This window comes from Saccostrea echinata, unplaced genomic scaffold (assembly GCF_033153115.1).
Source record: "Saccostrea echinata isolate AGI-Se365-2 ecotype Australia unplaced genomic scaffold, CSIRO_AGI_Sech_v1 ptg000056l, whole genome shotgun sequence".
Classification (NCBI taxonomy): Eukaryota; Metazoa; Mollusca; class Bivalvia; order Ostreida; family Ostreidae; genus Saccostrea; species Saccostrea echinata.
In genome coordinates this window covers 11,220,001-11,234,562 of record NW_026889805.1, presented here as the reverse complement: position 1 = coordinate 11,234,562, position 14,562 = coordinate 11,220,001, and the positions used below count along the sequence as shown (strand labels likewise).

Here is a 14,562-nt window from a genome sequence, read left to right as displayed (position 1 = left end):
CAAAACATTGATTCATTAATCATTTTTAATGGTTGTATATTTCATGTCCAGCAAACCAACAGGAATGAAACTGGTCATATCAACACTTCTCAAATATCCTTATCAGGTTAATTTATGCTCATTTTCATAGCCCTTTTGCCTTTGCTATTTAACTTGTGCATAATCGAATCACACTGAAATATGAAGATAAAGAACAGTATTCAAGCTCAAAGTCCTTTTGGATAATACAATTCTGGAGCAGAACAAACATGGACCTCCTAAACCATCAGAGGTGGAGTCAGGTGCCATGGAGGAGTGAGCATCCCCTGCCAACCGGTCTCATCCGCCGTGTGCTCCTTGTCATAATATGGAAAAACGCAAAAATCTAGACAATTCAATGTGTAAATAATGGACTAACAATTAATGTGAAAAACGTCAGTCAGCATTTGACTTAATGACAGGTTGTATTTGCTGACAATGTCTTTTTGTCGACCATAAAACTTACGAAATGATGACTTCAAACGAGACTGTTGATATCCTTGTTTCATCAATTTGTTAGTCAATAGTTTGCCTCGTTTTAGAAATTGTTCATACGTAGAGCATGTTCTTGCGTATCGAAACAACTGGGAGACAAAAAAACATAAGTGTATGATAAGGGTATATTGGTACATAAGTAAGGGAAGTTGACGATTGAAAAATTGCAGTCATTACGTTTATCATAAAGCTTTGTTATTAAGTCACCATTAAAGTCTTTTTCTAGTAATATATCCAAATACGAAACAGATGTCACACTCTGTGGTATCTTTTATTTCAAGCTCAATGGGATATATAGAGTGGACATATGAATGGAAGTAACTATTGTTAATTGATAATACGTCGTCGATATATCTAAATGTCGAGCTGAAGGACACAACAAGTGTTTTTCTTCATCTCATTTAGAAGTTCTTGAATAAATTCTGCCTCATATGAATACAAATATAGGTCTGCTAACAAAGGGAGTGCAATTGGTACCCATGGATATTCCAACAGATTGTTGAAAGACCTGATCTCCAAAAACTACATAGATATTGTCAATCAGAAACTCAAGCATCTTTTTAGTATCAACTTCAGAGTACTTGTGTGTACAATCAGAATGTTTTTTAACAAAATAATTTTGCAAATGACCAATGACAAGGTAAGTATATGTACGAGTTCCATTTTTATTGAAAATGCAGCTCTCTATGATGTCAAATAGCCTGGACTTAATTTATCGTGGGGAATGGTTGTATAAAGTATTGAGAAATCGTACGTTTGATGTTATTGATTTTGTTAAAATTCTGTGATTTCAAATTTTCTACAAGTTACTTTGAGTTTTGAAGTATCCACATCTGATTTACACCACTTCTCGAGCATACTGTTGTATAGCGCTCTTGAAGTTTCTCCTTCACTGCTGTTAATATCGTAGTGAGGAGTAAAGAAAGAGGCTTGGTAGAGCATTATAAAACCACTATGTATCTTTGTTTGTAACGATTTTTATGGAGGTTTGGAATCTAGTATAGGTATGGTAATTCAAAATCATTTTGATTGTTGGGAATATTAAAAATATTAAAAACTGACATATGTTTTGAAGAAAGTAAAAACAATGTGTAAGTGATTGACTGTATGTTGTTTTACATCCCATTGGAGATTTTTCACTCTTATAGAGATGTCACCATATCCCGGTGAAATTTAGACCTATACTAGGCACGAGGGCCATTGAACAGTGAGGGTTCTTTATTGTGCCAAAGTCTACCGTGACATGGGATCTCGAATTTTAAATAACAGTCACTACCTAAGTTTACGTGTCTTAGGTTTGACGCGGCACGGTGAACGAGAATCGAACCCGGGCCTACCGATAACAAAACGAACGCCCTTCCACTAGGCTACCGTAACCTGTCCAATGTAGAAGTGAAACATATGCTTGTGAATGTACATTCATTTACAGCAAAGAAGATGGGTGAACAAGGCGTGCAGAAAAGTTATCATTATTGAAATTTATGAAATTATGATCAACAAAACTTTTCTGAGAGAAAAAAAGATCTCGGAAAAATTATTCTTTTATTAAAAAAATAAAATGGTATTCTTGGGATTCGAACCCCCTAACAATAAAAATCCAGAGTATCATTTTGCTTTGAGACTAACGCACTAACCACAACGCCAAGCAGCTCCTGATGAATAGTGGCATTTAAATCATGTTTGTGATATGGCCCTTGACTTAATGAACTTCAAGTATTTCTCGGAAAGATGTGAATGCTTTTTCATATAAGTGTACTTTTAAGGTATAGTGGGTCTTAGCTCCATGTTTTTGTAAACCAAAAAATGTATATTTTTATGCAAACTTTCAAGATCAACTTTCAAAAAAATGGAGCGAAGACCCACTCATATCGAAAAATTTTGTTGAAGTGTGAGAAAATGATCGTTTTTGTCCTCTTTAGTGTGTGTATGCTATTTTGTAGGCAAATAATTTCAGTCTTTGTAAGATTTTTGTAAATTGTAGATAATTAACATAAAATATACTTAAATGTTAGATGAAATGTCAAAGAAAATTTTTATATAATTGAGATTTTATTTTTCACTTCATGTTTGTCGCACTATAGGCACTTCGCCCGCCTTGTTCACCCATCTTCTTTCTTATCTTTTTAATTTTGATAACGAGCAAATCTTTTTATTCGTTAATTTGTTGAGATTGTAATTTGCTATTGCATAGTTGCACAGGAATTAATATGTTCTCGTCATACAGGCTTTTTAGTATAGCTAATATTCAGCATAATTGCATGTATAAACTGGTAAAAGATTTTTAAAAAGCTTTTTACCTACAATAAAAGAAAATACGTATTGCAATTTGCAGAATACCGGTAAGTCACACGCTCTACATAAACTTTACAAAGGCTCTTGAATTCGTAATGCAACTCGCCTCTCTAAGTTCTACTTATGTGTGCTTGACGACAATGTAGTTTTCCCCAGCAATGCGCTTCTGTTTTCAAAGAAAGATTCGTACTTGTCCCTAGCCTTGCATTTGATATTTTGACAATTCCATTGTCTTCAAAATCCCTTTTCTCTCTCTCTTACTCTCTCTCTCTCTCTATTATTTTAATTTTTATTGATAAAATGTAGGAAATAAAATGCGAGTCTCTTTCAGACCTTCCCCCTCTCCGTTGTTTTCTTTATTCCGTGGGACAAACATCCAATGCATACATATCAATACAATTACCACATTAAAACATATTGTAATAGATTTTTGGAAAATTGGGATCGTAACCACATTTTTTTTGAAAGTTTTTCTACAACATAATCATAATACTTTAAAGACACGTGGTCTTCGGGCTTATCTCTTTTAAAAATGTAACGGAAAAAGTCGAGTTTCTGATATATACATGTATTATAAATTGATACATACAGTGACAATTTTTTTTTCAACAATGTCGTTGGAAAGTCACATATTTGTGTTACGTTAAGCTGTATACTGACGCAAATCAAATTCCAAATAATTATGTGTATTTTTCAGAATAACAGACTGTCCATAATGCTTATTTCGATCGATTATTCGTAATATATTTGGTCATGCCCTACTTTTACTGTTAAATCCTTTCATTTAATGACGCGTTAGTAATTGCAGTATCAAATGCCTGTCAAAAAGTGAAATTTGATCGCACCCTAGATCTAATCTTTTTAAGATTGTAAAAAAAGTTTTGATTTTGAAAAAAAAAAATTCAGTGGTTATATTCAAAAGAAGGCATCAAATAGAAGATCGTCACGATTTTCAAACATTCTATTGAAATGGTGACAATATATAAGACAGGTACCTCCCCATGCGATCAGTAGACCCCAAATCACCAAGCATGAGGACCTGGTCTGTGTTTTTTCTGTTTGTGGCTGCAGCCTCAGCGCTCCCCTTCGAAGTAAGTCAAATTGATTTAATCAAATATTTTCATTGATTCGTTATATATAAACGAGATTTTTGAACATTTTTTGTTGAGTTTGAAAAAAAAAATCTTTCGTACTCGTGAAAATATGAATTAAAAAAAAAATGTCCCACTCGTGATATAAATTCAATGTCCAGTTACTAGTATTCGTGTGAATCGACATGCTTTCTAATTTAATATGTATGTATAATTCACATATAATTTTTTAAAGCAGCTTAAAATCGTGTTTTGTGATAACGTTTTTGACGCAAGTCATTGTGACGTAGGCAACCCATTTTATACAATATAAAGTAAAATTTTTTATCCAATCAAATAAAGCGTTACAATCAGAATTAAATTATTCATAATTAATAAGGAAACGGATTAGTACAAGTTTTTAAAACTTGTTTCCGAATCCTTTTTGACTTTTGTACTACTTGCCTGTATTTATGCTTGTCATTTTCAAATAAAATATGGTTTAAACTAATGTCCAGCAAAAAAAATGTCCCATTAATGTCCAACTATATCTATATCTATATCTATATATATATATATATATATATATATATATATATATATATATATATATATATATCGTTAAGTTTTTTTTCTTGTATCTTTTCTTGTAAGATACAAAACTGTTTAAAAACTATTTTAAATAAAGAATCATCAGTGGGGGTTCCTGGCCTCTATTTAATATGTTCACGCAAATCCCTCTCAATTTCTGCTGTCTACTTCAAAAATAGTTTTAAACCAATTTTTACTTGCAATGCAATATTAATTATTCATAAATGCATATTTTTAAAATAAATATGCTTCATAACAAATCAACTTTCATTGTATGCTTGAAACTTTGTGATATAAGTACCTATGTCTTCAAAAAAAAAATGGTCATAAAGCAAGAAAGTTAATACAGGTATATTTCCATTTCTATTTGTTTTCTCTGTGATAACTCTTTGAAAGTTAGGAGAGTTGATTTCTTGATCATTCTAACGGAATGCAAATTTCGCCAAGCGAAAGGTCAGTAGCTAAGAAGGCCTAATATGCATGTAATTCTCGTGCGGCTGTCTTTGTGTTTGACGTCAGTGGGCGGGGACTATTGAAATTGACATGTGAGGCCTCGTGTAATTTAAATCAATTAGTCTACACTTTTAAAATCTAAATTTATAATTTTATTTCACAATGAAATGGAAATATAAGGAATCACTGTCTAGTTAGTAGAGTATGCCAGGGACATCAACGATAGTTGGAAACGTGGGATAATTTATGCATAACGGGCTTCGCCCGTTATGCAAATTATCCCACGTTTCCAACTATTGTTGATGCCCTGACATACTCTACTAACTAGACAGTGATCCCTTAAATAGTTCCAAATGCGATCTCAATGTATCGGTAATGCGATGCACAATGACATAAAGGTAATTTGAAGAGCAAAGAAATCTACAATAGACCATCAGCTTGAGCAAATCTGCCACACATACACTGTATTATAAAATTGTAAGGTGTTTTTTTTTTTCTGCATAAGAATTTGAAATATGCGATACTAGTAATTGAAATATATCATATTTTTAAAAAGTTTTTAGTGTGAAGATCAAGTCCATAAAGTTTTTAATGTAAGACTACACTTTGATATCTGAGGAGCATAACCCATTCTCTATTTTCTTTACATTATGTCATTCAGAATACACAGATCTGTATGCTTTCATTGTATCCACAAAGATTAAAATCTGAAAAAAAAATTAAGTTTGGTATGGATGCACAAAGGCAGGCGTTAAAAAGCTTGAGAAAGTGCATTTGCAGTTGGAATAGCTACTGGTCTTACACCTGTTGCTTCTAAAAATTCAGTCAACTTGGAAAATGGTTGGCAGGCTCGTGTGGCAACGGTTTCAAAAGTGGGGGGGGGGGGGGAGAGGGGCAACTTCCCAACAATTATCTGCGAAGCAAAAGGAAAAGCTAATTTACTGTCCAAATCCTGGAATTTGCCAGTGCTCGACCTTACAACATCAATCAAAAAGCGGGGGGCCAACCAGCATCTAAAGGAAAATTTACTATAGCAAAATACTATACTCAGAAAAAGGTGTACCCCCGGCCCCCCTCGTTTCTACGGGCCTAGTTGGGGACCTTTGGCAAACGGAAGAAATCGAACTAGGGCCATTCCAAGTCTTTTCTCTGTTTAGCGTCCACCTTTCTTTAAAAAAAAAAACCTACCTACACACACACACACAAGCCAAAACCTTATACATGTAGTCATAAAATGATGTCATGGAAAGGATTTGTTTCCACTGGTCTATTTTTCCCGAAGAAGGATCTATTCTTTAGCAAAATCAATGTATTAAATGCTTAAAATATATCTAATATTACATATCGTAGACAAATGTTTAGAGAAATTGTCAGAATTGACACATTTCGACCAGATTAATAAATTTTATGACTCCTGATTTTGTTTGTTTTTCCTGATATGGGGTGTCAAAAACCAAGGCATACGCGGACGCTAAACATAGAAAAGAGCTGGAATAAGTACTGATATACGAGGCAATATTTCACAATATTCTACTCGAAATTCTTCCAATTATTCCTTGCCAAAATGAAGATAAGAATTATTCAATAGACCCTTTATTCCTCACACCCTTAGAGTAATCTTACTACAAGGGAGGTAACTTCCATTAAAACTTTAAAAAAAATTATGTTAAGCAATGTTGTAAAACCTCCAAAATAATTTTCATATGGAAAGAGATTTCTGAATATACTAGTAATTCAAACAAGGTTGAGACATAATTGTATTTTAAACTTTCTTATTTCGTTGTAGTTTAATAACGAGTCCAAACTGTTCGTGGGGACCATAACACTTGTTTTTTTTTTCCCTTTTCCCTCCCCCACCCTCTTTTTTCTCTTTCCTTTCATTATTCCACTTTATTGGTCATTTCCGCTCTTTTTTCAAATTTGTACTCTATATCCTCCTTAAAAATTAGTTTAGAATACATGTCTTTGTAAAAGTTGAGATATGTATTATTGTAACATTTCATGATTTGTACCCTGATCTTTATTGGAGAGAACTAATATACCGTATATATACTCGCCTATAAGTCTGTCCGCCTATAAATCGGTTGTATTTTTTGAGGTTATTTTAGAGGGATTTGCCACTGACCCGTTTATAAGTCGGTACAACTTTTTGTTAGAATCAGTTGACAATTTCAAACCAATGCTCTGATGTTTTAACCTGGTTTCGGTTAATATTCTTAGAAATGACACCGATATTTAATTTTAATTCATTAAGAAAAATACACAGTGCATACTTTAAATAAAAGTATATACGGCCAAATACATTCTCCGATGAACAATTTATTATCATTCAATAATTTGTACGTTATAGATTAGCATTTGATGCTATGGGGTGGTGACTCATTCTCTGATCAACAAAATATAGAACTTTTTTAAGTTATTCGAGATTTTTTAAAACGAATATGTTAGATTTTCAACAAAAAAAAATTCTTAGTTTTCATAAAGAATCATATTTTGCATACATCAGGAATTTTCGATTCAGTTTTTGACACTACCAATTTATTTGTTATAGACCAAATAATTTTGTACTTGTATTATGGCAGTTTTATAAAGACTACTCTGAGTTATAGAACTTGTGACTTTGTCAATAAAATATGTTGAATTCAGTACAACATTTCATTATATCTATAAATCTGTTAATTTCATCGACCTCGTTTGAAACAATTATTACTCTTTTTGAATGTGCTGAATGTGCTATATTGTAGGCAATATGGTATACTGAGTATCTTTTTCAAGGGGATATAAAGTTTATAACATTCAAACTTTCGGTAGATTTTCATAACTTGCATGTTGCGAGAGCGTTTCGATAAACTATAAAAGCGCAATTAAAACTGCCAATTATAAAAACTACGAATAATGTATTCTTAGGAAGCACAATTAATTCATGAAAAGATAAAGGCTCTTGCTCTTTCCTAAAATTCATTATATACCGGTATATATATATATATATATATATATATATATATATATATATATATATATATATATATATATATATATATATATATATATATATTAGGGATGTCAACGAGTACCCGGTTAACCGGGTACTCGATCGAACGTCCAAGTATCGAATACTAAAAATGGTACTCTGTTACTCGGAAGTGTATTTTTTTCTTATTTCAAAGTACATATTTTTATCAAAAACTTATCAAAAACTTAAATATGCATACGGTAATTGGCGTGTCGTCATCTACACCTGTAAAACACCCGTTATAGCCTGTGGCTGTGTATATACAGTAATTAGTGACCAATCACCTGGTACACAGCTGTTCTCACCTACTATTATCCTTAATTTTTGGATGGCGGTTCAATGATTGTTTTCAGTGAACATAGTTTAAGTATGGTCTATAATCTTCAAATCGTTCTTAAATTATTTAATTGAGATATGGTAGCGAAATGCCGCTACCCACTTCAAAAGGAAGAAATATTTAGAAACAACTAAAGTTAAAAAAAATGTTGAAAGTCAGTTTGCGTAGTAAGTTTAGTGTATACGGGGGAAACAACCAACATATGAAATGATATTAGACTACAATCCCACCAACGTCCGTTCTTTCCCTTTCGCTAGTCTATTCACCACAAACCTGCACAACAGATTGTCTTCCTTTTGTGTTGATGAAATAGATCCTAAACAAAAACTGTAAACCATTTGTAATTTGTGATGTATTAATTGTGTCCTTTGTGTTTATTTGTTAAGTAAATTTACTACCAAAATAATCCATTTCCCTTTGATTCAGTTGTTTATATACATTTATAAACGTGATAAAAAAAAAGCTTTGGGGTTTAACAGAGCTTAACCGGGCTCAAGAAAATTAACACACTTGTATGTATTTTCATTTTTACCGAGTACCCGGGTACTCGATCGGAAAAACGTTCGAGTAACCGATTATCAAAAATTGACCGATTTGACATCCCTAATATATATATATATATATATATATATAGATAGATAGATAGATAGATAGATAGATAGATAGGACTCCTTTACTGCTCCCCCCCCCCTTATCATTCTGCCTCTGTTTTCAGAGGTCGGTGTGTGCTCTGTTATATTATGTATTGTTTAATCTGATTTTGAGCACGATTATTGTTCGCAATTTCATTTGAAGAACTAAAATTACGAAAAGAGGCATTAAAAGATATCATAACTAAGTCAGAATAGAAAAGCAAAGAAAGCAAAACCAAAGCACGAGTGCTGTTAGCTCATGTTCAGTGATGGGTGTAGTGTTAATAATTCGAGCACCCCCGGTAAAATGTGTACATAAACAATTACAGAGTTCGAGTCAATACTTTCAAACACAAGTGTTTCGAAGAATCCGTTGTCACTGAAAAGAAAACTGAAAAATTAGTGTTTCCTCACAAGTTATATTTTGTTTTGTAGAAGAAGAGGGATATAGAGGACTGGGTGAAAGCCGCTTTAATTACTGAGAATCGTAAGTCTTACTTTTAAGTATATTTGATATACATGAATTCAGTGAAATGATGCATCGGTTACCTCTAAATGTCATTCTGCTTTGAATTATAGAACTGAAAAATGTTGATCCAGCTGAAGTTAAGAAAGTTGCTGATAACTTGAGAGAAGATATGAATGAAATCGGAGAGGATCTTGATGCTCTTTTGAAAGAGGGTAGGATGATCTCGACAATTTTTTATACTTCTTCATTGTATTGTGTTGTAGCATATAGCAACAGTAACTGTTTATACTTCCAAGTATAAGTCAACCCATTGTGATATTTATAGGCGTGGATGGCAAAGCTACTGAAAGGGTAGAAGAACATCTCGGAAACTTACTTTTCCTCGTTGAAATGCATGCGGAACACGGTATTTTACATCTTAGGATCTGATTATTGTTTTTGATGGGAGTATTAAATTCATGTTGCTTCACAAAATTGCATTAATCTTACTGTCACCACATCTCTGCTGTGTTGAATAGTGTTGTTGTTCCTGACTAACATGAGCTGGCTGTATATCTCAGGAATACTGTTCTCCCTCCTTATATACTTTATTTTAACAAATAAAATATACAACAAGACTATCTCGAGATATTTTATTTGTTAAAATAAAGTATATCAGGAAGGACAATATTATCATGATTTTTTTTCTTCTGGTCATACAGATTATTATCATCACCATTATCATCATCATCATCATCATTATTATCATCACCATTATCATCATCATCATCATTATCATCATCACCATTATCATCATCATCATCATTATTATCATCACCATTATCATCATCATCATCATTATTATCATCACCATTATCATCATCATCATCATTATCATCATCATCATCATCATTATTATCATCACCATTATCATCATCATCATCATCATTATCATCATCATCAACATCATTATCATCACCATTATCATCATCATCATCATTATCATTATTATTATTATTATTATTATCGTAATTATTATTATTATTATAATCATCATCATCATCTGGACATACAGTAGTAGTTGGCTTTATTCCTCATTAACACTATTATTATAATCTTTTTCTAGCTATAGGTTAGCTTGCTATATTCCTCTTAGACACTTTTATGTGTATTTTTTTCTGTTTATATAGGAGCTGAATCTATTAAGCCTGAAAAAATTGAACTACCAAAAAGCTGCAGTCCAGGTGATTTATTGTGATAATGATTAAGTAAATAAACTTGCATAGGCATGTTAAGTTTGAATTAACATTACGCTAAGATTATACTAATCGGATATTATGTCTCTAAAATAAATATATTTTCATATTTACGATATATTTAAAAACTAGATAAAAATATATTTAGGTATTCCATTATAGACAATATTTAACACACTATTTCTCTTGTATTAGAGAATTTCCGAGAAGACTGCAAGGAAAACTTTGAAAGAGTGGTCAGTTGTTTGAAGGAAGCTGTTGATCGTGTGAAGGCGACCTTTGACGACAGTGAAACTTCAGGTAAAGTTGCAGATATTCTATCAGTATCAAGAAATCTCTAGCAACACAGTTCCGCAGTTAATTTTGGTCTATTGTTGTGGAGAAAAGAACATGGTTTTGTGAACTGAATACTGGTATATCCCTAAAAGATTATTTAAAAAGATTAACATTAAAGCTAGTATCTTCATGAACACATTCCAAATTTAAGCATGAATTAAATTGTATTTTGTTCTTTATGTACCCTGGTAAGTACGTATTTTCAAGAATGTCTTCAAAATTTTTGGCAACTTGATTTTTTTGGGGGGTTAACACTATGAAGTTTTTTTTGTATTTTTATTTGTACGTGCTCATCTAAGAATATACTATAGTATAGATATGAGATGATGTCCGTAAACTATATTTAGATTTCACTAGCATAGTAATTATCGTAAATTTAATTACAAGTCTAACTTCATTTTCGATTAGCACCCTAGAAATAGAAAAAAACAAAACAAAAAACAAAACAAAAACAAACAAACAAACAAAAAAAAAACGAGAGTACGGTGTTGGTTACGGTTGGCGGGTGTAAGTTAATGGCAATTTTTAATGAAACTGACTACAAGCAATCTTTTAATTATTTCATAAAACGTCATTAATGAATTATTCAATCAAAACTTGATTTAAGTGATATAGAAGAAAGGAGATGTGATAACTATTAGAAAATAAATGTGCAAATCGTTTTTGTCAATCACTGATCTTAATCTTGACGGAAAATTAAATGTTAAAAAGAAAAACAAGGCGATAATCACTACATGAATATGAAAAAAAACCTTGATGTGAAAAGGCATGGAAATAATGGTAATTATATTTATGAATATATTTATATATCGAAAGACTATTAGTTTGTTTGTTTGTTTGTTGTTTAACGTTCCTCTCATTGCTCAATGGCCCCTATACTCGGCACTTAGGGCCATTGAGCAATGAGGGATCTTTTTCGTGCCAGCACCTAGTGCGACACGAGACCTCGGTTCATACGGTCTCATCTGAAGGACTGGTCTCCACGTCCCCCAGTGGGATTCGAACCCGCAACGTAAGGATCAACTCCTTACTCCGTGCCCCTAGAGCAAACGCTCTAACCACTGGGCCACGCGGGCGACGAAAGACTTTTAGTAAGTTTTGCTTATCAGTAAAATGTGCATATTCGCCACTGAGAGCATCGTGGCAAACCCGAAGTACAATATATATATATATATATATATATATATATATATATATATATATATATATATATATATATATATATATATATATATATATATATATATATAGTAATAAACTTGTTCATGAATATAATATTGATCAAATATAACTTAAGTTGTTGAAAATTTGTGCTTTATTCAATATATTTCAGTTGACTTTTCTGAATACAGTCATTTGTATCAATTTCTGTGCCTACACAAAAGGTGTTAAAAGCTCATTTTTACCCAAAAAAGTGCTCAAAGTATTTCTTCCTACTATAAGCCTGTAGTTTTAAACTGTCAGTAGCAATTATGAGATATATATTATTGGAATTGTTTTGTCAGTAGTGGTTAAAATTCAATTCCCCGAGCTTGCGCGGGATTTCATTTAGTAATGTGTCTGCAGATTCTGGGGTTTAAATATCCAAATCAGCAGCCCTTTCCATGGAACCATGTGAATTTCTAAAAAATTGAAATTTTGCAAAACTTTGGGAGAGTATCTGTTCCCTACTTTCCAATCCAATATAACACCGCTGGGTTAAAGGGGACATACTTATGGCTTGCAAGCGCAGTTTTTTGATGGGGTGGGGGTTGTTTGTTTTTGTTTTTTTTTTAATTTATTTATTAGCTCACCTGAGCTGAAAGCTCAAGTGAGCTTTTCTGATCACATTTTGTCTGTACTCTGTCTGTCCGTCCGTCTGTCTGTAAACTTTTCACATTTTCGACTTCTTCTCCAGAACCACTGGGCCAATTTCAACCAAACTTGCCACAAAGCATCCTTGGGTGAGAGGGATTCAAGTTTGTTCAAATGAAGGGCCACTCCCTCTTTCAAGGGGAGATAATAAAGAATTACTGAAAAATTAATAGCATCTTTTAAAAATCTTCTTCTCAAGAACCACAGGGCCAGGAAAGATGAAACTCATGTGGAAGCATTCTCAGGTAGTGTAGATTCAAATTTGTTCAAATCATGACCCCCTGGGGTAGGGCGGGGCCACAATGGAGGATCCAAGTTTTACATAGAAATATATAGGAAAAAACCTTTAAAAATCTTCTTCTCAAGAACAGCAAAGCCTTGATGAGTCATATTTATATGGAAGCATCCTCAGGTAGTGTAGATTCAAGTTTGTTTTCAAATCATGACCCCTGGGGGTAGGGCGTGCCACAATGGAGGATCCAAGATTTACATAGAATTATATAGGAAAAACCTTTAAAAATCTTCTTCTCAAGAACAGCAAAGCCATGATGAGTCATATTTATATGGAAGCATCCTCAGGTAGTGTAGATTCAAGTTTGTTCAAATCATGACCCCTGGGGTAGGGCGGGGCTACAATGGAGGATCCAAGTTTTACATAGAAATATATTGGAAAAACCTTTAAAAATCTTCTTCTCAAGCACTGCGAAGCCATGATAAGTCATATTTATATGGAAGCATCCTCAGGTAGTGTAGATTCAAGTTTGTTCAAATCATGACCCCCCTGGGGTAGGGCGGGGCCACAATGGAGGATCAAAGCTTTTCATAGAAATATATAGGAAAACCTTTAAAAATCTTCTTCTCAAGAACAGCAGAGCCAGGATGAGTCATACTTATATGGAAGCATCCTCAGATAGTGTAGATTCAAGTTTGTTCAAATCATGACGCCCGGGGGTAGGGCGGAGCCACAATGGAGGATCAAAGTTTTACATAGAAATATATAGGAAAAACCTTTAAAAATCTTTTTCTCAAGCACTGCGAAGCCATGATAAGTCATATTTATATGGAAGCATCCTCAGGTAGTGTAGATTCAAGTTTGTTCAAATCATGACCCCCTGGGGTAGGGCGGGGCCGCAATGGAGGATCAAAGCTTTTCATAGAAATATATAGGAAAACCTTTAAAAATCTTCTTCTCAAGAACAGCAGAGCCAGGATGAGTCATATTTATATGGAAGCATCCTCAGGTAGTGTAGATTCAAGTTTGTTCAAATCATGACCCCTGGGGTAGGGCGGGGCCACAATGGAGGATCCAAGTTTTACATAGAAATATATAGGAAAAACCTTTAAAAATCTTCTTCTCAAGAACAGCAACGCCATGATGAGTCATTTATATGGAAGCATCCTCAGATAGTGTAGATTCAGGTTTGATCAAATCATGACCCCGGGGGGTAGGGTGGGGCCCAATGGGGGATCAAAAGTTTTACATAAGAATATATAGAAAAAATATTTCTTCTCAAGAACAGAAAAGCTATGTTATAAGTCATATTGATATGGAATTATCCTCAGGTAGTGTAGATTCAAGTTTGTTCAAATGATGACCCCTTGGATAGGGAGGAGCCACAATGGGGGATCAAATTTTTACAAAGGAATATATGGGAATTTTTTTTAAAAAATCTTCTCGAGTACAACAAAGCCATTTGTTATATTGACATGGAAGCATCATCAGGTAGTTTAAAATTCAAGCCCCCCCCCCCCCCCGGTAATCTTTTC

General features: G+C 33.2%; 1 protein-coding gene across 1 annotated transcript in view; it reads left to right on the top strand.

The window, feature by feature from the left end:
- The first annotated feature begins 3,830 nt into the window (after window positions 1-3,830).
- The window catches only part of LOC133173086 (uncharacterized), a 22,449-nt gene continuing 11,717 nt past the window's right edge, over window positions 3,831-14,562 (top strand). The window contains exons 1-6 of the mRNA XM_061308006.1: window positions 3,831-3,896; window positions 9,337-9,388; window positions 9,481-9,582; window positions 9,696-9,776; window positions 10,540-10,593; window positions 10,801-10,905. Of these exons, the coding sequence (XP_061163990.1) occupies window positions 3,837-3,896; window positions 9,337-9,388; window positions 9,481-9,582; window positions 9,696-9,776; window positions 10,540-10,593; window positions 10,801-10,905 (454 nt within the window). The 5' untranslated portion in view covers window positions 3,831-3,836. The remainder of the gene's footprint in view (window positions 3,897-9,336; window positions 9,389-9,480; window positions 9,583-9,695; window positions 9,777-10,539; window positions 10,594-10,800; window positions 10,906-14,562) is intronic.